At 35.5% G+C, this 24,560-nt stretch overlaps 3 protein-coding genes across 3 annotated transcripts; 1 reads left to right on the top strand and 2 right to left on the bottom strand.

Moving 5' to 3' along the window:
- The first annotated feature begins 724 nt into the window (after nt 1-724).
- Nucleotides 725-6,569, top strand: LOC144554720 (uncharacterized). The gene is made up of 9 exons (XM_078303042.1): nt 725-958; nt 1,374-1,504; nt 1,584-1,669; nt 1,767-1,861; nt 1,975-2,071; nt 2,326-2,440; nt 2,574-2,728; nt 2,806-2,931; nt 6,207-6,569. The coding sequence occupies exons 1-9, from the start codon at nt 777-779 to the stop codon at nt 6,414-6,416; spliced, it is 1,197 nt and encodes a 398-aa protein (XP_078159168.1). The 5' UTR covers nt 725-776; the 3' UTR covers nt 6,417-6,569.
- A 1,418-nt stretch (nt 6,570-7,987) lies between these two features.
- On the bottom strand, nt 7,988-11,757 carry BIOF (biotin F). Its single transcript, XM_078303041.1, has 10 exons — nt 11,383-11,757; nt 11,176-11,283; nt 10,697-10,935; nt 10,158-10,199; nt 9,931-10,018; nt 9,644-9,777; nt 9,252-9,340; nt 9,000-9,150; nt 8,755-8,823; nt 7,988-8,287 (listed from the first exon to the last, which is right to left on the bottom strand). Exons 1-10 carry the CDS (start codon nt 11,713-11,715, stop codon nt 8,167-8,169), a joined length of 1,374 nt encoding a protein of 457 aa, XP_078159167.1. The 5' UTR covers nt 11,716-11,757; the 3' UTR covers nt 7,988-8,166.
- Nucleotides 11,758-14,243: 2,486 nt separating this feature from the next.
- On the bottom strand, nt 14,244-24,276 carry LOC144554723 (DNA (cytosine-5)-methyltransferase CMT3-like). The gene is made up of 20 exons (XM_078303047.1): nt 23,746-24,276; nt 22,789-22,893; nt 22,590-22,697; nt 22,347-22,466; nt 22,143-22,242; nt 21,879-22,054; nt 21,517-21,582; nt 20,764-21,000; nt 20,573-20,631; nt 20,426-20,492; nt 20,005-20,334; nt 19,851-19,919; nt 19,676-19,765; nt 19,514-19,601; nt 17,356-17,471; nt 15,756-15,860; nt 15,621-15,664; nt 14,945-15,014; nt 14,567-14,670; nt 14,244-14,483 (listed from the first exon to the last, which is right to left on the bottom strand). The coding sequence occupies exons 1-20, from the start codon at nt 24,223-24,225 to the stop codon at nt 14,315-14,317; spliced, it is 2,703 nt and encodes a 900-aa protein (XP_078159173.1). The 5' UTR covers nt 24,226-24,276; the 3' UTR covers nt 14,244-14,314.
- Between the last annotated feature and the right edge of the window lie 284 nt (nt 24,277-24,560).

Raw genomic sequence — 24,560 nt, 5'->3', positions numbered from 1 at the left:
GATTTTAGATTTAAAGGCTTGCTAGTAATACTTAAAAGGATTGTAAACAAATCTTTAAATGATTGGATATGAACGCTGGACCGGTGATAGTTCAAAGGTGTTTCGGAAATTGGGTTTGGGAAGCAGTTAGTTCATCTCTTTTGAAATTACTTATTCTTATTGGTGTAGAAAAAATAATTTATTAACTATTAGTCATTGATTTTTTTCAAAAAAAAAAATTTAGTCATTGAATATGGTTGTAAATATCAGTAAAAGTAAAATCCACAATGTATTTAAACCAATGATTTAAATAGCGTTTATCGCGTCATAACGGCCGGGTTAAAAAAATTGCGCTATACTCAAATAGCGGCGCTATTTGGACATAACGCCATAGCTTTTATGGGAGAAAAACGCTATAGCGCGCTATTTAGAACATTGATTTAAACTAAATATAAGCATATAATATCATTTTTTATATATACATTATAAATTTTTATTTAAATTATATGAGATATTTAAAGTCATATTCAACGATTAATAGATAATACGTTATTTTTCATATAAAAAAATACGTAATTGTTAAAAATATGACAGGCAGATAAAATGCGTTTTGTTGAAATTTATTCAATTTGGTGCCAGAAATATAATTAATTATTATTATTATTATTATTATTATTATTATTATTATTATTATTATTATTATTATTATTATTATTATTATTATTTCTTTTATAACGCTTCTAGATAGACTGGTAGTAGACTAGTGCAGTGAGAGCGGAGGGGAAGGAAAGAAATTAATGGATGAGAAGCTGTCAAGAGCAAGCAGGAAACTGGAAGCGTCTCCTATACAGGAGCTGTCCCACCTGGCAGAGAGATGCGGGGCCATCAACCTGGCCGAGGGTTTCCCTGACTTCCCGGCCCCACCTCACCTCAAGGCCGCAGCTGTCTCTGCTATCTCCAACAATTTCAACCAGTACAGGTATTATCATTCATTGTCTAAAAAAAATCATGTATATCCCTCAAAAACATCGAAATTACTTTTTTTTTTTCTAAAATACATAATATCTTATAATTTATCCTTCTAAATTTTGTAAAAACTCACAAATTTATCCATTTTATTGTCTTTTCTACTATATCACATTGTTATATATATACCCTTTATTATGTCGCATGTTTCCCAGTCATATTTGAAAAGGTAAATATGATATTATGAATTTTAGAGGGGGGATACGTAATTTTGAAGCTTTTGAAGAGTATACATGAAATTCACCTTGATTATATATAACCACTCCTATGTACCTACTTCCTTCCTTCCTTCATTATATATATAACATAGCCTTATCGATATATTCTATCTCTGTATGTAAAATGTATATCCGGGTCGAAAATGAAAGGCATGTGCAGGGAATTTGTGAAATTCTGGCAACTCAAATGAATGAAACCTCTGGAATTGCTGTAAATGCACTTACCGACTTTGTCATATGCTGCGGTCAGTCTGAGGCATTTGCTGCTACTATTTTTGCTAGTAAGTGACCAATAATCTCTTTCCCTAATTTCATTTCCCTTTAATTGACAATAATTAATGTAATATCTTAATTTAACAGTTGTTGATCCCGGTGATGAAGTGCTACTGTTTGACCCGGCTTATGAAACATACGAATCATGTATTCTTTTAGCAGGTGGCATCCCTGTAAGTATATATATATATGGTTTTATTGAATTTTCAAAAATAATGGTTTTTTGGTGTACAAATTCAAAGGTTATTTTAATTCTATTATTATTTTTAGGTGTATGTTCCATTAACTCCACCAAATTGGAGCTTGAATAAACATGAATTCATGAAATATTTTACCAGTAACACAAAAGCTGTTGTCTTGAACAGGTAATTAATTATAAGTAGTTAAGTACTGCTTTCAATATGTTGTTTTTTATTATAATTTTGTGCTTGTGCATGAATTGTTAAGGATTTCGACACTACTTGAAATTAATTTTTAGCCCGCACAATCCGACTGGTAAGGTCTTTACCAGAGATGAACTGGAGATCATCTCTGAAGCTTGCAAAACTGCACAGTGCTTTGCCGTTACAGATGAAGTATGCACTTTTTATCTTAATTACATGTATAACTACAACTCTGCATCAGTTAAGGCCTAATCAGGTCAACTGTTAAGCTATATTCACTGTTTGGAAGAACTGGTACAGCAATTATGAACTGATACTACTGTTCCAAAAGCTAATTCAAAATAGATCTATGTTGGGTATTACATAATACATTCTGCTGAAAATTTTTAATTATCAATGGACATGTTTTTTTTTTATTGTTTTTTCATATTTTATTACTTTATTAGGTGTATGAGTATATTACATATGATAGAGAAGTACATATATCACTGGCTTCTTTACTGGGAATGCAAGAACGAACTATTATAACTTCCTCCCTCTCAAAGACTTTTAGTGTTACAGGTCAGTACCAATTTTTTTTTTTTTTTTTTTTTTTGCACTGAGAATTTCATTGTATGGTGAATTGGTGATAAAATATGCTGACATTCAATTCTCCATACCATATGAAAATAAAAAATATATACACTGAGAGCAGGTTGGAGAATAGGCTGGGCATGTGCTCCGGCTAAGATCGCATCTGCCATAAGAAACATCCATGTGAAAATTACGGATTCTGCCCCTGCTCCATTCCAAGAAGCTGCTCTGACTGCCTTGCGGAGCCCACCCAGTTATTTCCACTCTCTTAAAACAGTGAGTCAACACTTCTAATGTTTTCTTGTTTTAAGGTTTGATAATCTTTCGCCATGGTATTAACATTTTTTTATTAGGAATATGAGGCAAGAAGGGATTATGTGGTTGAGATGCTATCAGTTCTCGGGTTTCAAATTCGGTTCAAACCGAAGGGTTCGGTTTTCGTGTTTGCTGAGCTACCTGCCTATTGTCAAATTTCTGATGCAAGTTTCTTTCTTTACTTTCTTGTTAATTTATCAAATGTTTTACACTGTTGTGCAAAACCAGTCTATGCTGACAAGTCATATACTGGTAAAGTTCAGAATGTACCCAAATTATTAAAGTCTATGCTAAGATGTAGTGTCACACCCCGCGGCCACGGGTCGTAACAGTCCCCCGCCGTAAGCATACAACGCCGTGTATGCTTACAAGGCTACTCACATTTCAAACCAAACAACAAGCAATTCAAACAAGTTTCTAATATATATATCAGAGTACACAGTCTGGTCAGCATATAATACAACAAAAGTATCTCATCCGGATACCAACCACGAGGCCTACCCTAAATCTATACAACAAAAGATATCTAGGGTCATATACTGGTAAGCTACTAAGGCCTACTACTCTCGTGCCTCTCCGGAATCAGTTGCACCAATACCTGTAAAATAACGGGGAAGGTGGGGGTGAGAATAAATTCTCAGTGCGAATTTGCCACAGTTCAGACTATTGGACTTGCAATCAAACTCTATATTCAATAATGAAACCCAAACAACAACAATGCAAACAGTTATATAAGAAAACATAAATAACAGAATGCCACTACTCGACAACAGTTAATCAACCTGAAACACAGTTTACGGAATTTCCAAGATAAATCTCAAACACAACATATATTTTGGCTTAACTCGATTCCTAACTCAGTTCAGTAGGACTTGTAGCAATTACAGATGTTCTTTCGAGCTGAACCTTTATCAAACCCACATCTGTAGGGTTACTGACACCTATAGATGGCCAACCGCTGGACCCTTTATCTGACACCCATCTGCAACCGCTTGGCTTAACAGTTTATTAAGGTCTGGTTCAAATCATGTAAAGAAAATCCACTTTAGAATCGTTTCCAATATTCGTCATATTCAATCGACCGTTCAAATGCATTAACACGTAGGAAAATGCTACCGAGCCATAGACGTTACACAAGTCAACCACGATTTCCAATCACACATCTCATAACATAATCACCCTCCCTCGTCCCAACCGGTACTGGGAATATCGAGGGCCGTTCACCTAAGGCCATTTAGGATCCTGGGAATCCAAGTCAGCATACAGCCCGACTTGGCAAATTCATTGGATCCAAGTGCTTAACTTCGTAAATCCATTCACATACATATCAAATCAAATCGTGGTGACTTTCAATAAAATCAGATCATAATAGATCGACACAACCTACAACCATACCAGCATGCAAAATCACTCAAGTCATATCAATTCGAGTTTAATTTGATTGGGCTATGCAAATGCTCTACGCAATTCAGTGATGCAATCAATGATATTCAACATGACAAACGAAAACACAGTTTAATTCCTGAAAATAAAGTATCAAACAAGTCCAAGAATCCCGCACCTTAGTATGACGAGCGTACCGCTTAATTTAAGGATCGGACGTCTCGTATTGTCTCGCAAGTTCTTGCTCGACCGAGCCTACACCTATATTATACGTATACTTGGTTTAATTTGGATTCAGTGGTCCATACGTTTACTTAGGGTTTGTACAGTCCTAAATCAATTCTTATGTTTTGGTATCGATTCTTTTCGGTTCTTTCTTTCTTACCAAAATCTCACATAACGGTACACAATTCCATCTAGGCCCTCTAGCCTTATACTATTTCACTTTGGTAACCATCAATCACCGTTTCACTACTTTGGTTCTCGGATCAGTTCAATCCACCGTTTGGTTAACCCTAATTTGGTCAAAATCTCAAATCAGCCGTTAAATGTTCTAAAAATTCACGATCAGGAGGCAACCCTACCGATTACAAGTCTAATTGGTCGGGTTAAACAAATCAAATCACGATTATGCCAACTTTCAATTTTGGCACGAAACCCTAGAAATCAGATTTCACAAATCGGAAGAAATCGGGAAAAAGATTGGCAAATAAACTAGTAAGGAGTGTAGAGGAACTAGTCCTCGAGAAATTCGAACACAAATCTCGGGTTTAAAACGAGAATCTGAGAAATCGAGAAAATTCGAGGTTTCGAAAGCAAAAAGGAGAGAAAGAAATACCAAATAGAAGGGTTCGGAGAGATCCTCGGCTGCTTTCTCGGTTCCAGACTCGATTTCTCGCAACAATCGGGAGTCTGAAAGAAACGGAAACTCACGGGCTCTTTTCCTTCTCTCTTGGACGAAAATAACTTAAAAATGGGGAAATGGTGGAAGAGAGAGAGAGAGAGAGAGAAGGTTTAATTTGGGTTTTAGGGTTAAAATTACCCTGAATGCGGATTAGCTAATCCGCACTGCGGGTGACTTAATCCGCACTCGAGACTTAGTCGGTTGTCAGCCGAATCCAGGAAAAGTCCGAGCCTACTGCGGATGAACCTGATCCGCACTGCGGTTCAACCTCATCCGCACTCACTACTTAGCCGATTTCAGAAAAATTCACTGCAATACAGAAATTCATGAGTGCGGCTAAACCCATCCGCACTGCGGATCCCTCACCCGCACTCACTACTTAGTCATTTTTTTGTCAAAATTCCAGAAAAAGTCTGAGCCACTGCGGATGACTTCCACCCGCACTGCGATCAATCTAATCCGCACTGAGCCTATAAAGTTCCGAAATCTCGAAATTTCGACGCGGTTTCAATTCACAATTAACTTACTTATTTAGGGAAACCTTGGTTAAGGTTTAAACTTTCATTTTATTAACACAATTAACTTGATTCTTTCTCTTAATTCATTTCAATTTAATTGTAAAAATTTCGTAACGTAACATGTAGGGGTGTTCAAATGGTTCGGTTTATTTGGTTTTGAACCGAACCGGTAAGATTCGGTTTAAATGGTTCGGTTGTTCGGTTGAATTGGTTCGGTTCGGTTGATTTTGTGACTTAGTTCGGTTTAAATGGTTCGGTTCGGTTTTGATTTCTCAAAACCGATTAAACCGAACCGACCGATTTTATTGATAGGGTCAAGACTTCTAGTATTATTTTGGTTCATTAATCAAAACCGAAGTTTAAATTGGTTCATTAATCAAAACCAAAGTTTAAATTGAGTATTATAGATGTATTGAGTTTTGATTTTTGAGAAGGTTCGGTTCAACCGAACAAACCGAAGTTTAAATCGGTTTAAATGGTTCGGTTTTAATTCGGTTTGCTATTTTAGTTCGGTCGGTTCGGTTGGATTTTCAAACTTCGGTTTTAAGTTCGGTTTGATTATTTTAGTTCGGTTTAAACCGAACCGACCGTTTGAACACCCCTACTAAGATGTCTTTAATTTGCTGAATTATAGATTGAATTTGTGAAGAAACTTATAGAGAAAGCAGGGGTGGCAGCTGTACCGGGTCGTGGATTCTTCCATACAGACCCACAAAACAGTGAAAATTACCAAAAACGGTACATCCGGTTTGCATTTTGCAAAAGTGGAGAGACGTTAACTTCTGCTCGGGACAAGATGGAGAAATTTGTTGCTGAGGAAGGTCATTTAATTTTTCAATCATAGATGGATGTCTTTGTTTTTTGATTGGGACTATGAATATTTATAGTAAAGATTTGATTTGTTTAAGCTTCTGTTTAAATGTTAGAGTTGCTGAGGAAGATTTTGCATTTTTCAAAAAGGGAACTATGAATTACCGATTCAAATATTTCTTCAAATATTGCTACATTCAGCCTTTGTAAGGTTGAATGTAGCAATATTTGAATTAACATCCTCAACTCAAATTTTGAGTTTGTCTTCGAAAAATTCAGATCATTCGTTACGAATCTTAAAGCTGTCCTCTTCCTATTAATCTGTCCCTTGAATTTCCAAATTGGCCTGAATTCTTCTAATTGATCCGGTATCGGGCAAACTCAAACTTCTCGCTAATAAAAAAGAGTAAAAATGTTGTCCCCCTTGAATCTGTCCCCCTAACAACTTTCATTTTTTGTTCTCTCACGTGATCAAAATCCACCTTCTTCAATCTTCTCTTAGAAAGGAAAAAAAAAATTCAACACAATTCAAAACTCACCATGTTCTTCTCCTCTACTGCTCGCCACCATCTACCCACGCCGACAGTTGTGATGGCGGTCGAGATCCGGCGAGGCGAGCGTGGTGCACCGTCGAGATCCGACGAGGAGAGCTTGGTGCACCGTCGAAATCCGGCGAGGAGAGCGTGGTGCACCGTCAAGATTCGGCGGGGAGAGCATGGTGCACCATTTGAGGGGGTCCATGCTAGCCCAGCAAAGGTTGTCACAGTGGGACATATGAATATTTTATTAGTTAGATATGAATACTTTTTTTTTAGATATCCATACTTTATGTTAGATATGAATACTTCTTGGAAGATGTGGGGCGAGAGAGACGAATCTGACTTTTGAATGTTGAATTGTATAAATTATTTCGAACATGTATGAATATTTCATTTGTTAGATATGAATACTTCGTTTGTTAGATATGCATTCAGGTTATTAGATATGAATATTTCTTAGAAGAGGTGTTCAAGAAGAATGGTCTGACTTTGAATTGTATAAATTATTTCAAACATGTATGAATAATTCGTAATCGTCAGTATGAATACTTCATTTGTTTAGATATGAATATTCCTTTAGTTAGATATGAATAATATATAGATTTGCTGTAGTGGTCCCCAATCTTGACAAATGTCGCTTTCAGACAGTTACGGTCCCCAATCCAGGCTGTCACAAGACATCAACGGTCCCCCTGGTCGTTATTGGTCCCCTCCAGCTTGTGTTTACATATGACGAATGGTTCTGATAATAAGTATGAATACTATACATTCGTAGGTATGAATACTATACGTTTTGACTATTAACTCAGAGTATAAATACTCTCATATTAGATGTTGGATTCAGTTAGTGATCCCCTGTCAAAAGTTGTTTGTCTTTTAGTGCGGGGGACGTTTAGGGGACTAATATGGGAGTACTGTTAGTCATTCCCAATAAAAAATTTGGAATATTTACTATCATAATCATAATTTAAACATTTCTTTTTTGGAAATTAGGTGTCTTTTATGTTTCAAGCAGGGAATCAGCATCCTATCCAAAATTTGGAATTGAAGAACACTTGGACTATTCTTGCTAATCAAATTGAAATAAGGCTTAAGGGGTTTAAATGTGTATTTGATTTATTTCTAATTACATTCCATCATGACCAATAAAAATCAAGAAACATCTCTCAACATTTTACCTATTTTGCTAGCTTTCTGCTCTGCTATCAAAATGAATCCAACACTAAGTCTAAGGCAAATGCCAATCTAGAGCTTTGGAAATGCATGCAAATTTGAATCATTAAGAGTTGTAATCCAAGGTGACAATGCAGCAATGAGTTTCTTTACGTCATCTAATGTATGAGCCGCGCTCAGAGTAATTCGCAACCTGAAAAAAAAAAGAAACACAATAATACTATCATATGATTTAAAACTAAAAGATTATACTATTGCTGATTTTGGTCCCATTTACTATCATAATTTTGTACTGGTCTGCAGGGGCGGAACTAGAAAACTTTAATAGAAGGGGCTGAAAATTAAAATGCATAATGTGATGAGTGGGATTTGAATCCAAAACCTCTCATCTACAAAACAAAGCTCTAACCACTAGACTAGAATTAAGCATTTGATTATTATTGAGGAGGGCTGGACTATATAGAAATTTCTGAAAAAATTAAATTAAATTAAATTTCAATATATATAACTAAAATTTTAAAATCATAGGATGGCTTAGCCACCTTTCCAATACACTAAGATCCGCCCCTACTGGTCTGAACATCTTAGCTTATAGATAATGGCAATTGCACTAAAACAAAAGAACAATAAGCTGTAAGGTATGAGGAAAGAATAGATTACCGGCATGAGTTGGGGGCAACCGTGGGTGGCCTAATTGCTGTCACGTGGAACCCTGATTTCAGCACATGCCTGTTTTCACAAAAATAAAAGAAAAAGAATAAAAAAATCTTGTAAAAAACATGAAACAGTGGAAAAAGAAAGCCCCTCAGTTGGAAAAATTCATTCATAATTTGCCATTTAAGTTGCTCTCTGAGCACCGGAACTCTCATGTACCAACAGAGATTTTTAAGAATAGATGAGGATACCTGCTGGCCGAAAGTGCTGCTTGTTCGGTACCAACAACAAGAGAAATAATTGGGCTTGAAATAGGGAAACCCGACAAGGAATAAAAGTCTTGGACCCGCCTCCAGATTGCTCTTCTCCTCCATTTCTCCCTCCTCCCAACACTTATTGCAGCTGCTTACAAACAAACCTTCTATCAGTATATATATATATTTTTTTTTATTTGGTTTTCGACATTTCTTTGATGAATTTGATTGCTGTGAATAATACATTACCAAGTGAAGCGGCAACAACTGGTATGGGAATAGTAGTAGAAAATATGAAAGAGCGGCCTCTTGATTGAATTAAGCTCTTCCATCTTTTGCTGTTATAAAAAACATTAACCTGAGATTATTCATGTACTCGAAAAATGCAAAATACTGATATTTTTTAATGTTTCATTTGATATAACTGAAAATAGCAGGGTTTGTTTTGCAACTTCCCCAAAATGGAAGTAAAAGTTAATGATCCTATTTTTGGCAAGCGAATGTATTAAGAAAAAGGCAAGTAATGAACAAAATGATATATATACTACTGGTACTATTGTTTGAATGGTCACTTTACAACAACAACCAAGTCTTCAGTCCCAAATAAGTTGGGGTAGGCTAGAAATGAAACCCAATCATACCTTGAAGCAATGAAACCGCCATGGCAGCCTACAGCTTTACTAAGCGTACCTATACAGATATCTATCTCCTTTTCGCACCCAAAGTGTTCACCTGCACCGCCTCCATTTTCTCCGCATACTAGTGTTGCATGAGCCTGTTGGAACAAAATTATGTAAAGCAATTAACTCAGTGAGCTATTGTTGAAATAAATGTTCTAATGGATATCCTTTGAACCATTAGAAAATGACCGAACTGCCCTCAGCACATTACGAAAATATGTCAATGGAAGTATATTTTAGGCACTGACATCATCGATTGCAAGGAGAAAGCCATGCTTTTTGCGCAATTCAACAAGTTCAAGTAGTGGTGCAAAGTCTCCATCCATACTGAATAGACTGCAATTTAAAAGGCAAAAAAACAAAAACAAAATACCGATCAATGTTTTTACGTAGATAAGCAGATTGATGTTATTGAATGCAAAATTACCAGTTTGGTTTTTCTCAGGAACACAGATGGGAAGCATGTAAAACTAACCTGTCAGTGATGACGACCTTCATGCTCATAGTGCAACTGGACCTGTCCATTCGAATAACATATCACAAACGGGATCGAACAATGAAATTACCTAAAGCTTTTTATAATTGTATTAAGAAATCAGATTTGACAACTGTAACTTCTGGTTCTGTTAAATTAGAATGAAATTTAATTGCACATTCGACAGTTTTTTCAGGCTAATTTGTTGGGAATTGGTGTCAATTGGGCATTCAAAATTTTCTCTTGTGTGAATACCACGAACAAGGTAATCAATAATGATACTAAGACAAAATTAGGTTACAAAAGGGCTCAATTTCATGATCAAGACTTGGATTCCTTTTTCCAAAAAAAATGAGCTAATATGTAACAATGAGCTCCATTTAGCCAAAATTTTGGTTTATAAAAAAAAGCTACATTTGTTTATGCTAAATTGATGATTGACTAACTAACAGGTTTTATTGGGATAAAATTGAGGGAAAACATGTCATGTACCACAGTACAAGTTGAAAAAATTCTGAAATGAAAAGTTGAAAACATACAAGAGAGAATCGAGGTGAAGCATATCACAATGCCGATAAACAAACACTTTGACCTCCCTCTGTCTCTCAGCTAAGCGAATGCCATCTATGATCGATGCATGATTCAGCTCGTCAGAAAATATAGCTATCTTCTCACCTCCAGTTGCCTTCTTAACTGGAGACAACAGTGAGACGATGCTTCCCAATGCTGTCATGAATGCCATGTTCGCCGCAAATCCAGTTGGGCACAAAATGCAATCCTAAAAGTTACAAAAAGAAATAATTAAATCAAATCTACCCTTAAAAAGTTAAAACCCAGTAAACCCTAAATAGGTAGCAAATGGGTGTCAGCACTGAACACTGTTTCATCGACAGAACTGGCAGCAACTGACTCAACCATACCAGAAACTGGTACAAGGTCAGATTTTTTTTTTTTTTTTTTTTTGTGCTAATAGATTGCTAAATTGTCTGAAAATGAAACATGGTTGATAAATAAATACCTCCTTTTTCTTCAAATCAGCTAAAGAAACTTCGAGCAATCTGTGGTAATTTGTATAGCCACAAATTAATGCTGAGCCTCTGGGTCCCATACCATGTTCTTCAGCTGCCTAACAATAAAAAAAAAACAAGAAAAATGCTTAAAAAGAATTCACCTTTGATGAAATTGAGAGATTTTTTTTTTTATTATTATTGCAACAAGAATTCACCTTTGATGCAGCCTTACGAACAGCAGGATGAGAACTGAGGCCTAAATAATCATTACCAGAAAACAAAAGCATTTTCTTTGGTACATTTGTTTGACTCATACACTTTCCTTCGTCGCCTGAAGGGAGTTCAGAGAGCCATTGATGGAAAGTGGGGCCATCTATGGTGACCTCGACTGACAACCGATCCCATGGGCCAGGGCGATCGAATGCCTCAACCTCAAGTATTGGATCAGAGATGGAATGGTGAAGGGAAATGGGACGAGTAGATCGGAGGAGGCGGTTGGAGGTGAGAACAGAGAGAGCGTTGTCTACCCATGAATCCCACTGAGACATTTTCACAAACAGGTAGCGCGCGTGTAGTCTTAGTAGTCTAGTACAACCAGCGCGCCAACCAGGATTGATTACACAAAGGGGAAATAAGTCTTCTGTTATTCAAAGTTGATAACAGGAACCTGTTATTCAATCCAACCTTTGATCTTAGTTACGATTCGTGCAGAAAATTTTCTTCTTTAAGATTCGCGCTATGAAAAATTTAAACGGTTATGATCTATATAACAGGTTCCTGTTATCCCTTTGGAATAACAGCAGATTTATTTAAGCACAAAGGTCCCTGATCTCTTCTAAATTGTAAGGCGGCTTTCCCGAGGGTTAGCAAGATTGATAATTTTGATATTTGTAAGGCCCGTTACAAAACCCCGCTAACAAATAGAACGGTTAGTGAATTCGTATCTATCGTAAAAAAAAAAATGTGAAATCGTATCACCTAAGGTAACAGTATATTTCTGTTTGGATCTGGACGGTCTAACTAGAATCCGCACGACTATTAAAGCACCCCATGCGTTCCATCTCGATACAGATTGATCCGGATTCTGATCGAACGGCCGTCATCTAAACAGAAATAATATGTTACCTTAGAGGATATGGATTCACCAAATCTGATCGGAACGAGGGAAGGTATTTCAGCGAGACCCGATTTTGCTGAAATGAAATTACGTCCCTACCCTTGGTCTTTTATTTCTTTGCTTTCATTGGGTTTGGGTTTCTTCCGGATTCTTTCTTCCATGAACCACGATGGTTGTTTTGTAAATTAACTGAATTCTGGGTCGAGTAAGGCTTGAGTGTTATGGATAGCATAATGACATCCGTGCTACGACGTCAAAAACATATCGTATATGCCATCTTTCATAGATCATAAAAATAGTACAAAAGTTCCAAAAATAGTAAAAATTAGTATTCTACAAGTTTATTATATAACCAATTTATTGAGATACTTAAATCAAAATTTGAAGTTTATGCGATATGTTTTTGAAGCCGTAGCACGAATGTCCTTATGCTATCCATAGCACCAAAGTCTTACTCTTCTGGGTTATTTTATTGAATAAAGATTTCATTTCCCCATCCATCCCCCAATAATTAATTATATGAGGGGACCACAACTTCCAGCACAAAAAGACAAAAGAAAACGTGTATCAGTCATTAATAATGTGGGGGACCACTTATATTTGAAAAACTTTACAACTGATGCGCGTAAATATGTATACTTATACACGCAAGTATTACTATCTAATATAGTAAGTATTCATATGTAAGATATCAAGTATTTCTTTAAAGATGAGGGTTCAAATGCCTCCATTTTTTTAAAAGAGAAAATTACATAAAAGACGTTCGTGATATTAGATTCACAAATTTCATCACAGATCGTCATAAATATTGGCGAGATTGAACGGGAGAAAAAAAAACCCCTCTAAAAACGTGTAAAAGATGGGTGTGATGTGTTAAGTTTTTTTTTAAATACTTGATATCTTACGTATGAATACTTGATCTATTATATATTAACACTTGCGTGCATATGTATCCATATTTGCGCACGCCAGTTGTAAAATCTATCAAATATTAAGCAATACCTCAAGTAGTTAGTGGTCCACCCAGTAAATAAACGACCCCTCAACTTAATAATCGATAATGATACATTTTGTTTTGTCTTTTAGTGTTGAAAGTTGTGATCCCCTTCTTAATTAGTGGTCAACAAAGATAGTTATTGACTGGGAGATAAATAGAAGAAATGAATTAGGAAATAATTAGTTGATCCCCATTTTATTAATACCAACTACTGAATTCTGTTGTGCAATTTAATTTTAAATCAATTTGAATTATCTCTTTTATGTTTAATTAAATTATGTTTATCTACAATATTTATTCCGATCAGAGCTTTGGAGTGTTCATCAATTCAGTTCAATTAAACCGAGATTAAATAGTCAAATTAAATTTTTATTTGTTTTAAAAGATACAATCAAATTAATCAAAATAAACTTACCAATCGAATAAAAACCGAACTTCGGTTGAACTGAAATAAGAATATTGATTATAAAAATATGTATTTTTTGTTAATTTCTTAAATATCCTTTAAACATTAATTTAAAATTTTGTTTGAATTGATATAAAACGTTTTAAACTAAACCAAACAATATATATATCATATCTTAATTTTTGAAGCTTTTTTAAATGTTTTGGATCCAGGGAAAGATGTAAAAATTTCCGAAAGCAGTGATTTCTATTCATATTTCTTGGTCATAGATTTGATTGCACTTTCTAGTATTTTGAAAAAAAAAAAAAAAAGTTTCATAATTATATGGCTTAATTCAATCTAACCATTTTAAAAGATTGTAAACTAAACTGAACCAAAGTGATTAATTTAACCAGAATAACTAAACAGTTTAATCCGAACTCTGTTGGTTCAATTACCGATAAAATCAAACCACATGAACACCACTAGACTTACTAAAAGAATTTAACGAGCATAATTAAAATTTATCAAATTGACTTCAAACCAATCAATCTATTTCACAAATCATGTTAAAAATTAACTTGCACAATTTGAAATAACTAGAACAAATTACCAATTAATTTGCATAATTTAATACTCCAACATAGTTCATTGCTCCACTTCACTGGAACTCTGAGGTTGACCTACAATTAAAAAATTAGAAGGCAGAGTAAACACAGGACCATTGTCACATGGAATCTTTTGTAGAGCTCGACCTAAGCCAACCCCAAGTGCTCGACCAACTGGAACTGCCACTGCATTGCCAACTTGCATGTACCTAGACATCAATGGAGTTAGACAATATTTTTCAAAGTTAGAGACTAAATACTGAATAATAAAATTAAAATGTGCCATAATTACCGCTCTTTTAACGGCCCGCTAAACTTGTAATAATCCGGAAAACCCTGCAGCCTTGCATTCTCCCGAATGGTTAGAACTCTATCTTGGACCGGATGGAGTATGGTCTGAAAACAACATTGATGAATTCTAAGTAAAAACAATCACAAAGTTTTTGGAAAGTTTTACTTAGGGTCACTTAGATTATATTCAGATATATGTTTTGGTTATAGTTAGATTTTCTGTCTCAGTTTAGTCAGAACTATTTAAGTTGATATATGAATTGTTTTTAAGTTTTTGTAAGACATTGTCAATGGTTTCATATCAATGAAATCAGTGGGGATACACTCACTATTATTAAAAAAAATCGGATGAAAAGCAAAGGTAAAAAATTTAACTTGCCTGATTATGGGGTTCAGCCCGCGTGACCACAGTTGGCACAGTTTGATCCCACCATAGTCGTCCAAAACATCTAAAAATTACATATGAACAGTCAATTAACAGACTCAGGATGAAATTCTAGAAGATCAAAAAATCAACTAGTTCAATGATTAAAAATATCAACTATTTCAATGATTAAAATATCAACTGGTACCAACATGGATATTCAGAACAGGTACAGCCAAATAAAAGGGCAACATCAGAGGAACAAAACAGGAGATTGAGACAGCGCTGAATCAACCTGGGACATCTATGGGCAGGTAGAGGCTGGTACGGGTCTGTTAGAGTACTGGATTACTATCTGTAATAGGTTAGGATCTGGTACAGGAACCAGCATTGGCTGGTTGTGTAAATTGTAAATATTAGGTTGTACAAAAAAAAGTTGGTTAAATGAAAATTGTCAGAGACCTCTCTGACCTTATAAAAATGATTACCCACTTCAGTAACTTGTGCCAAAAAAAAAAAATGCACATCTGAAATCTCAGTTATTATAACCAAACCACCCCCCCTTATAATTATTCTTTACTAAAACCAGCCCCAATTATAAAATATAGAAGCAAATTGAAAGCCATGTGCTACCCTACACCCATCCTGATTCCATTTTAACTAACAACATATGAGGTGAAAAAAAACTTACTTCTCAGATTTCCCCTTTAGATGCGATACAGCATAATCTGGGACCTAAAGAAATAAAGCATTAGTTAGCACACTTGTATAAAATAAGTACATCTAAGGGTTAAAGACATAGAATACAAATGCAAGTGTAACTTACCAAAGGTTTGCCCGATGGCAACAAGGGACGTGTGATATCTTTATCCAAATAACAGACATTATCGGGTCCCACCTTAACTCCTGCCAGATCTCTGAAATTTGCACCCTGACATTACAATTAAAAAAAGGAAATTATTTATTGAAGAAACTTCAGTTGACAAAGTAAATTGAGATTAGCAAATCTAAGTTGCACTTAACTAGGGCTGCTAATGAGCTGAGTTAGCTAGAGTTCGGAGTAACTCGAATTCAACTCGAAAAATTAGCAAGTCGAGTTTACTCGTGACTTAACTTGTGATCAATGGTCCTAATGACCTACTGGCAGTCTAGCACTTTCAATTTAAGGTCTTGAACTGTTCTTATGTAATAAAGTATTTCTAGAAAGGTCTATTTGTTCAAAAAACAACAGTCCTAGCAAAAATTCTTGTAAATATTCACATATGTTATAGTTATTTTTGATTACTAGTAAGAAACGGCATCCCTTGAAACACTGATCATTTGTTTAGAAAGTCAGGATATGGGATGCATGTCCTAGTGTATTAATAATACCCGGGTCGGGTACACCCTACCCTGCCTGCCCGTGCCCGCTACGAACCCGTATCCTCTCAGGTATTGCACAATTATTGCAGAGGATCACTTACTTTACGGTTTGAGATTAAATCTCAACTAGCTTGGGATTCGGGTCACTGTAGGGGCCCCATTTTTGGGCTTTGAGATTCGTGCCAAGTTAAAAATTACGGTTCAGATCTAGTAATTGTAAAAGATTCCCATATCAGGTATTGGAGAGGATGTGAATTCGCCCGCTGCCCGGGGGTACCCGTGCCCGAGCCCGGGTATGGGTCGGGTACGGGCAAAAACCAGACCAAACCCTGTTTTTTTGGCAAATACCCGACCATACCCGACTTTACCCTACCCGGGTACCCGTCTACCCTTATCCATACCCTTATACCCGACCCAATAATTCAAACCCCAAATTCAAATCCCCCCTCCAAATTCAAATTCTGTTTTTATTTCTGTTTTTTAATTTCTGTTTTTTAAATTGTTTTTATTTCGGTTTTTTTATTTCTGTTTTTTTATTTATGTTTTTAAAATTCTATTTTTATTTCTTTTTTAATTTCTGTTTTTTAATTTATGTTTTGTAATTTATGTTTTTAAAATTCTGTTTTGTAATTTCTGTTTTTTTATTTATATATTTTATTGTTTTAAAGTAAAAAAAAAACATAACAAAAACAGAAAAAAAAAAAAAAAACGGACCTACCCTGACCGCCCTACCCCTCAAGGGTACCACGGGCACGGGTATAAGACGGGCAGGGCACGGTTTTTGAAAAAAAATACCCGAGATATCCCTATACCCGCCATACTCGTGCCCAACCTCTACCCGTGCCCCTGCCCAGGTATACCCGACCCGCCCGTGCCCTGCCCGAGATTAATACACTAGCATGTCCTGAACACAACCAAGTCCGAGTTGAAATGAGCAAACTCAACTCGTAAGTTGAACGAGTTACTCAACTTGAGTTAGAATAACTAGAGTTTTTAAGAAACAAGTTGTTAGCGAGTTAGTTACCAAGTTGAGTTCGAGCGGCTCACGAGCGTAGTCATTTTACCTTTCTCTTTGGGATTTGACAAACTCGAGCGTAGTCATCATCATTCAATTTCAAAGGCTGGTGGTCTAACAACTTGGGCTCTTGGTCCACATCCCCAAATGAGTGATCTAACATCTCTGGTGTATTTACCAAATTTAATGCAAAAAGATGGGTATTAGGAATCACTTAATTACAGCCAAACTTTAATGTAGTATGGTATGGTAATGGCACCACTATACCAGTATGCTATGGTTTTGTGGTGTATATTTATTCTAATGTGTATTATATCCGTGCCTTAGTTAGTGTATTGAAAATGGGCTGGGCCAGTCCAAGGATCCACATGGTCCATGGTTCCCACGGGTCTTCCACAGTCCGAGTCCGACTAGAAATAGTTGGCCCAAACCTGTGCTAGCACCATGGTCCAAATTCACAAAGTCTATACGGATCCACGGGTCTGTTTTTTTATTTTTATGAACATATTAATCTGTTTTAAAAAAAAAAAATTAGGCCCATCAGATTCTAAATTCAGTTTAGAAAAAATGGCTACAGATTGGTAGTCTTAACAATTAATTGACAGAGGTCAGAAATCAGAAAAGCTGAAATTCCTGTGAACAGTCTCAGTTTTTAACTAGATTCTAAATTCAATATAGAGAAAATAGCTACATTGATTTTTGTGTACTTTATCAAAATAAGGGTATGAAAGTCTAGTTCCACATAATATAATTTCTATATACAAAAATATTACAGATTAGTACAGTTTTAACGATTAATTGATAGAGGTCATTAATCAGAACAGCTGAAATTCCTGTGAGCAATCTCAGTTTTTAATTACATTCAAAATTCAATTTAGAGAAAATGGCTACATGAATTTTCATGTTCTTTATATCAAAATAAAGGTATGGAAGATTAATTTTTAAATAATATAATTGCTCTATACAAAAATATTACAGATTGATACAGTCTTAACGATTCATTAACAATGGTCAGAAATCAGAAAATCCGAAATTCCAGTGAAAAGTCTCAGTTTTTGACCAGTTTCAAAATTTAATTTAGAGAAAATGGCTAAATGATTTTTTGTGTTTTTTATATAAAAATAAAGGTATGGAAGTCTAGTTTTTAGATAATATAACTTCTTTATACAAAAATTTACAGATTAGTAGTCTTAAAGATTAATTGACAGAAGTCAGAAATCAGAAAAGCTGAAATTCCAGAGAGCAGACTTAGTTTCTTACCAGATTCAAAATTTAATTGGAGAAAATGGCTGCATGAACATTTTTGTTCTTTATATTAAAATAAAGATATGAAAGTCTTAGTTTTTAGTTAATATAATTTCTCTATACAAAAATAATACAGTTTTAATGATTAACTGACATAGGTCAGAAAACTGAAATTCTAGTGAGCAATTCCAATTTTTGACCAGATTTAAAATTAAATTTAAGAAAAATGGCTACATGAATTTTTGGGTTCTTTATATCAAAATAAAAGTATTGAAGTATAGTTTCCAGAGTGACTCTATGGTACTATACATATTACGAGTTAGTCTGTAATAAAGATCAACATATTCCTTATACGAATATATACTTGTAGACCAAATTTTATATTTTTAAGAATTTTTTTACTATTTCTTAAGATAGTTAGAAAATCACTGTTTTTGGATGGTCCAAAATTTTTAAATCAAGTGATTTTAAAAAATATAATTTCTCTATACAAAAATATTACAGATTGGTACAATTTTAACAATTAATTGACAATCATAATAGCTTGAATGGTGGCATATTTAAAATCCAAATTCTAACCACGGGTTAGTCCAGTCCTACACAGTTTCACCATTTAGTCCAATCCGGTTCTAGTGAAAAGTTTCGACCCAAACTCCTACTAGACCCGTTTCTAGCTACTATCTGGTCCAGTACCAGTTTGGGGCACGATCCAAGACGCTCCAGGTCTGAGCCACAGGCGGTCCGATCTGGTTCTCGACAGGCCAGTCCATCTCAATACACTAATCTCAGTACCCATCACATAGTTGTCAAAGAAAATGGCAGGGTAGCCATAAAACAAGTGTTCACTAGGCCTATCTTAGAGCTATATTCATTTTAGGATTTATTCCAGTATGGTTTTAGAAGCTGTCAACAATTTTCTGATCAATGAGGGCAAAATAAAAATATTTATGTATTCCAATTACCTTTACGAGACAAGCGGATATATTGCTGGAATTCAGTCTGGGGTGGTTCTCCATATGACATCTCTTCCCTAGGTTCATTATTGGGGACCTAATGATAATAAAAAAAAATTACACAATTCTATTGAATTAACCCAGGCTATAGAAATGGAAATGTTTACTAACCGGTGGCAAATCTGAGATGGCATCACCGAGAAACAACTCTGGCTTTAAAACAGACCGATCGGCATTTTCATCTAATGCAACAACATGAAGCTGTACACCAAACAAATAACTAGTTTATTCTGCATTCAAATATAAAATATATTGGCACTAAAATTAGAAAGGAATGAGTGATTACCGCAAATTCTTGGGGAACATTGCCCCTAATAACCACATTGTGCGTAGGGAGAGGAAATTGTGGCAAAACCTACAACAACAAAAGATCACATATACATAAGTATTTTGAATTGAATTAATTATCTAAAAGGATGTATTTCAAAATACATACATACCTCAGTAGGTAGAGCACCAAATAAAAATGCTCTCATTCTGAATTGAGGTAAACCATAACAGCCAGCCACCATCAACCCAAGCCGAGCCTGATAATTCATCTCTACAAGTCGACCCAGAGCATATCTACCCAAAAACCCCTTTGAAAACTTCAGAATATCAACTACATTTTCCATTAGGACATATCTTGGTTTAAGGTACTCCACAATTTCCATATAAACTTGCATCTGTACATTTTTATCATCACCAAAAGGGTTTGCAGCATTCCTAAAGCGATTAAAGCCACTGATTCCCTGGCATGGTGGGCCACCACAGATGACATCTACAGTGCCCTGAAAGTTTTGTCAGCAAAAAGAAGGGTTATTGAGGTACCATGGAATGGATAAAGAAGGTCAGTGAAAAACAGTGACAGAGAGTATTAACCGGTAATGGTAGAATGTTCCTCTTGTAACCGTTCACAACAAATTCCCTCACTTTTTCTTTCGCTTCACTGAAACCACAACGCACACAAAAGTGTAAATATGTAGTAGTTCCAGATTGATAAATTTTAGAAGGTAGAACTGATCATACCAAAGGCCTCCAATTGGCTCCCATGTGTCATCCGCAGGACCATAGCCTTTCCAACGCACCTGACAAAAAATTAACAGTATACCTAATATCACCAGAAATTACAAACATATATATGTATACTATTGTATCTCATAATACAGCAGACAAAGAAAATTGAAAATTAAATAGAAAAAATAATACATGTACCATACCAGAAACTTTATGCCAACAATGCCAATATTATGTGGGTCACCATAGCAGATGTTTAACAGTTTGGCAACCTCAAAAACATCTTTAGGAAGCTTGGTGCCGTCATCATCATCACTGTCACTGTCTTCAAGGTCACCTGATGCGTCTACTGTATGTTCATTTTGAACATTATATTCCTCAACCAGTTTCTTCCACTCCTTTATAAGTGCCAAAAAGTTTTCAGCCTTCTCATTTCGCACCTAAAACAATGTCAAACAAATTATCAACACAACATCATCCTCTAAATATAATCCCCTTTGGTCCCACTATCAATGACTTAATCAATTGGCATCTTTCTATTTGAGCAAATACCAAAATTGAGATCCATATTTCAGTGTTGAAAACCTAAAATAGAGCTATGGCGATCTTAAATGTATTAAAGTACTTAGACTCACTCACAGCTCTTGTTTTGTTTAAATTGAGATCTTTGTAAAGATTAATGGCATTTGGACCTGAAAGCATGAGTACTGTTTAGAAAGCATAGTATTTTCTGGTATGTTTAATGACTTGGTACCAAATAAATATCCTTTTGTGTTCATATGGGAGGAATAATCATATCATTACTAATCATCTGTTTAAAGGTACAAGTGTTAATTTAAATTCAAACAATAATTATGAACACAATATCATCCTTTAGACGTGATCAACTAAACACCATTATTGGAAATAAGCAAATTTACAAAAAAGTTTTTTTGAATAATTATGCATTAAAGTACCTGCGTTCTTGGATGATTTGTCTGCAAACTCTCGCATGCATTGGAATTGAAATCTACAGCCCATGACTACAATTGTGGTAGGAAATGCATATTAATTAGTAAAAAAAATTTCATTACTAATGGCAGCATATTGCAAAAGAAGGGGCCAATACACACTGAATATTTTTTTTCCTGTGGTTGAGACAATGACTTTTTTTCTGGGTCTTCTGATTCTAGTATTTACTGGTAAGGTTGATTAAGCTTGGTTTTGTTTTAACTTTTTCTGGTTATGATCTGATAAGAACAGAAATTTTCAAGGGTACATAAAAAATTAAACTAGATTACATTACTAATGGTGCATATTGTAAAAGAAAGGAGCTCACTGTTTCAAGATTCACGCCAGAAAGGGCAGCACCAAGGCACAGCCCAGTGGACATACCCCCACATCCAGAGTAAAGGTCGAGAAGATGGAGAGACTTCTTTTCTGAAGAAAGAGGCTCGGGGTCTATTATTTCAAAAGAAATATTAGAAGTTGACTCTTCCATGAGCACGTCAATCTCTACATTACAAAATAATTCAGTAAGTAAAGAAGGACTAAAGCCAAAAAAAGTAAGAAACAAGTTTTTTTCCATGAAAAGAAAAGTTACCTCGAGAAAGGTTTGCAAACGTGGAATATGCAACCACATATGACATATCATAGTAATAGTCGCACTCAGAAATCGTCTTCTGTTTCACTGCTAGATCAATCTACAATAAAAGGAACCATAAAATTGAACTAATTAGAATAAGGCTACTAGTTTTCCAACATGAAAAAAAAATATTTAAATTTGAACCAACAATTATTTCCTTACATTAGGTTCAACACGAACTATCTTTAACTTGGCACCGATACAATCCAGCGGGTTGTCATTTTTGTCGTCTGACAAGAACAACCTTCGTTTATCTTGTTTATCTGAACACTGCTTCAGAACCTGCAAAGTAGAAACAATTGCTTTATTTGAAACAGCTAAGTCTAATGCATAAATAAAAAATACTTATTTCCATGAAAATTCACAACATAGGTATAAGAAGGGGAAAATAGAATTTGAGCTTACAGTATCTTCAGCTCTAAAGAACCACTGTGCAGTGAAGTATGCTTTTCTATCGACACCTTCAAACAATTCCACGATACGGCAAATATAATCTGGCATACCATCTTCAGCCTAAACAATATATAATAAAAAGAAGTATATATTTAGCCTTTTGCCTGTAGCTTAACATACAAACTCACTTAGTTTGATAGCACAAACTAACCTTCACATATGCATCATTATAGAGCTCAAACTCAGTGCCATCAACATTAGCAGAGGTAAAATGCCTTCTAGCACGTATATTTTCTGAAGAACCAGTCTCCGTAGTCTTGTTAATTACATAAAGAAAATGGAGGTCAGAGACTTGATAAGGTAATGAAGCCTTTACAAATTTGTGACTTTTTACAATTTTGAAAGATAAATATGTAATTACTGATTTTGAAAGGGGAAATACATAATATTTGAAAATTTTGAAAGGTTGTACATGAAATTACCCCTAAAATAAATCAATAAAGAATGAAAACACTTTATATGTCACTCAACACGTAGAGAATTGGAAACAAACAATTTACCTTATTATTCTAAAAATACTTTACAAATAATTTCAGAACTTTCAAATCATACTAAATCCCTTAGAAAGGACCACTCATATAGGATATAAGTAGATTTATTTAATTTCTGGTTTGAATGCAATCTAGTTGTCAGTAACTTATTAGACATTTCTAACATTGCCTTAACTAGTTCATGAATGATGCCTATGGACTTGTCCTAAGAAAAATAAAAAAAGAAGTGGTTGCTCGAAAGCTTTATGTAAATCATTAAGGGTTATATTCCTGTCAGGGGGAATGGTAACAGTATATCAGAAAATGCACTAAAATTTCTCTCTCAGTGAAAACAATTTCAGTTGAAAAGGTAACACCTTTCTCCAAAGTAGCGCATCATCCAGTAGACCAGTACACAATATTACTGAACAGATTACCTAATTGAAATAGCTTGAGAAACCAGAAACTACTGCTATATCCTAGATCACCCTAAACTGGACAAAAAATAGTACTGGTAGCAAAAGTGAAGAGGATAAAACTAAATAATCAAGGACCTACTACTAATTAGCAGGCTATCTCAGGAGGTGAGAAAATGCTAATAATATAAGAAGAGAAAGAAAAGGGATAATGAGGTATACCTTTGTGTATCTATGAGGCCACTTCTTCCTGGCCTCTGTATCGTCAATCGGATCACCTACAAGCTGCGCCTCTAGTTGTACCTCTTTACTCTGCTTCAACTTGAAGACTCTCTTTCTTGGCTCAGTTGCCACCTCTTCTTGCAGTTTTTCTGCCTCTTCTTCATCTACCATCTCATCCTCGTTCTCCTCTTCGATTTGTTCACCACCAGTATCCCCTTTCACTACTGATCTGGTTTTCTTCTTGCTCTTCTCCTTCCCTTTCCCCTTGGAACCAGATCTTGCCTTCCCCTTCACTCCGTTGCTGGGTTGAGCTGCCATGTCCTTTTCCTTCTTGACAGAACGGGATGTAGTCTTCCTGCGTTTTGTAAGACCTCTAGATCTGACCTCCTCCTCCTCCTGGTCAGATGAAGGCGATGCCTGAGGAGGCTTCCTTTGCCGGAGCTGTCTCTTCTCAGACACGGGGGTGGCCGTGGGTTCCATTTGGGAAGGATTGGAGAGATTGAGGTTTTAGCGTTTAAGAGAGGAGAAATGGGGAAAGGAGAGAAAGAGAGAGAGAGGAAGTTGAAATAAATTGCAATGGGGATCGTGCAATCGAGCGGCAGTTTTAGGCGGGATTTGAAAATTGAAGCGTCGGAAAATTTTGTGCTTAGATCACGTGAGGTAACAGAAATTTTGTGCTTAGATCTGTACCGTCCGATCTTCTTTTGCACGGATATTAAAGATATCCTGTCCATTTCACCTCTGGTCGGTTGTCTCGGGTCTAATCGAACGGTCCAGATCTAATGTAAAATATTATGATACCTCAGAGATCCAGA

Source organism: Carex rostrata, chromosome 5 (genome assembly GCF_964058835.1).
Source record: "Carex rostrata chromosome 5, lpCarRost1.2, whole genome shotgun sequence".
In the NCBI taxonomy this organism is placed as follows: Eukaryota; Viridiplantae; Streptophyta; class Magnoliopsida; order Poales; family Cyperaceae; genus Carex; species Carex rostrata.
The sequence above is the reverse complement of the archived record's forward strand: the minus strand, read 5'-3'. Positions and strand labels throughout refer to the sequence as shown.